At 31.9% G+C, this 2,302-nt stretch overlaps 1 protein-coding gene across 1 annotated transcript in view; it reads left to right on the top strand.

The window, feature by feature from the left end:
* Nucleotides 1–1,394: 1,394 nt before the first annotated feature.
* The window catches only part of LOC105123328 (uncharacterized), a 4,713-nt gene continuing 3,805 nt past the window's right edge, over nucleotides 1,395–2,302 (top strand). Inside the window, exon 1 of the mRNA XM_011022875.1 lies at nucleotides 1,395–1,756. Coding sequence (XP_011021177.1) covers nucleotides 1,472–1,756 — 285 coding nt within the window. The 5' untranslated portion in view covers nucleotides 1,395–1,471. The remainder of the gene's footprint in view (nucleotides 1,757–2,302) is intronic.

Genomic DNA, 2,302 nt, shown 5'->3' with positions numbered 1-2,302 from the left:
ATAAAAATAAAGAACTGTCAACTATAATTATACTATATTTATAAAACAACATTATCTTCATTATAAACCAAATTACAAAAAAAAACTAAAAAATATCTGTCTTTCACTATTCATCAAGATATATATTACTATGAATTAATTGGATCCATGTAAAAATAATTTTTACCTTGCTAAAAAACTAATTAGAGGTAGAGATATTTTTTGCATGTGATATACTTGGTGTATATCTGATTGGGGGCAAAATGGTACATGCACTTCCTTTTGCTATAATATAAATAGTATTTTGCTCTTAGAAGCACAAAAAATTAATCTTTAAATGAGTATTGACCTATTTTTTCCCCAGTAATCTTGGTTGTGGTTTCTTCATTGCTTAAGTTTTCAAATACAGTTATACTAGCTAATAGCCTAATATGAAGTCAGCTGAATTAAACCATTAAATCTGATTTTAAATAAATTCAATTTAAAAAGATAAAATTAAAATGCAAGAAAAAAAAAAAATCTTGATTTACGTCTTTTTCCCCTAAATGTTTCAGCTTCTTATATAATATTTCAGCTAAAATAGCAAAGCTAAATAAAATGGCAACAACTAGTTATTTAAAAACTATATTGGAGACATTCCAGTGCTTGGCTTAGCCTCCTTCCACTGCACCTAGATTCGAGTCCTGGCGTGCATGCCTGTCATCCTCACGGTGCCTTATATGCTTATTGGGTTTGTAGGGTATTCAATGGATCGTGGGGATTAGTCGTAATGCGGTCAAGCTGACCCGGACACCACACATAAATTAAAAAAAAAAAAAAAAACTATATTGGAGATTAGAAGAACTTTTGGCTGTCAAAGTTCATACAAAGGAGAAAACTTTCATCAATCATCACTCAGAAGCTTGCAAATACCAAGGATTACAATGCGTCACATCCATGAGATCAGTTACTTTAATAGACAAAAAAAAAAAATCTGTTACATAGACTTGTATAATTTACGAAAGAAAAGATTATATGAAAATACCAATAAAAATAATTGGTGCAATAAATCCTAAGATTATTTTCTAAATATTCTGATAAAAAATATAAATTCTAAAATAAAAAAGGGGCCTAACATCACAATTTCTTAATTCATTTTTTTTTGTCTAAATAATTTTTAATTAATTTAAAAAATAAAAAAATAAATAAATGGACTAACATCAAAATCTCTTAATTCATTCTTTTGGCTAAATAATTGTTTAGTTCATTTTACTTGACAAAATAATTAGTCTGCTTATCTCCATGGACCCAAAAGTCTAACCCAACTTTCTTCTAAAGCCCAAACAATGATAATCCAATTCGACCAGCCCATTTGGATTCATCTTCTTAAAATCAGCCCAATAACAAGACCAAGCCCATTCTTCTTCTTCAACTTCCAATGTTTTTCTGCAGAGACATTCAGACAGTTACAATTTTACAGTTTTTAACTGATTTTGTCTAAAAGAATACAGGCATGGCGGGATTACTGGCATGGGCAGCAGATGTCGTTGGAGCCCATGGAAACAACCATGAATTAGAAGAAGACAGAATTCCAATTGTGTTCACTGATGACCAGCAAAAGTATGTTCAAGAATTAGATTCAAAGGCTTCATCTTTGAGCCGTACGATCCAAGATCTACGGCTTAGATTGCCTCCACCTGATATCTCTCAACGTCTACCTCACCTTCTTGCTCATTCCATTGCATCCAATGCTGCTCTTGCTCTCCAGTTGAATGCTCATTCTGCTACCAAAGAGCAGGTAAAAATGCAGTCTTTGAGGTAATCTGGGGTTTATTTGTATCTGGGCTGTTTTATTTTTTTTTTGGTTTTATTTATGGGGTAGTTGTTGAATTGTGCAGTCTTCTTTTTGTGTTTCTGGCTTAAGGCATCTGGGTCTTTTGTGTTTTTGGATATTGGTGAAGCGATGGGTTTTGTTGGTGTTTTGTCTTGCTTTTATGCTCTTGGTTCGCTTTTTACCTGTTATTCTCATTTGGGATATTAAAATTGGTTTAGTTTTTATGGATGGTTCTTCTTTTGATAAATATAGAAAAAATTGCAACGCGTAGGGGATAAGTATAATAGCTTATGTATTGCTGTCGATCTGTTCAAGTGGAGATTTCATTTTGGTTAATTTTATACCCTTAAGATTTTCCATTTGGAAGTTTTTGAATGATACATATGAATTTAATATTTATACGACACTTTAAAGAGATTCAAAATTTTTTTTCAATGTAATGCATTTGGTTTGTAAAGATTTTTTTTTTTTTTTTGGGGGGGGGGGGGGGGGGCGTTTTGGGGGGTATAG

The sequence above is a fragment of the Populus euphratica genome, unplaced genomic scaffold (assembly GCF_000495115.2).
Source record: "Populus euphratica unplaced genomic scaffold, PopEup_1.0 scaffold10.1, whole genome shotgun sequence".
NCBI lineage: Eukaryota > Viridiplantae > Streptophyta > Magnoliopsida > Malpighiales > Salicaceae > Populus > Populus euphratica.
The sequence above is the reverse complement of the archived record's forward strand: the minus strand, read 5'-3'. Positions and strand labels throughout refer to the sequence as shown.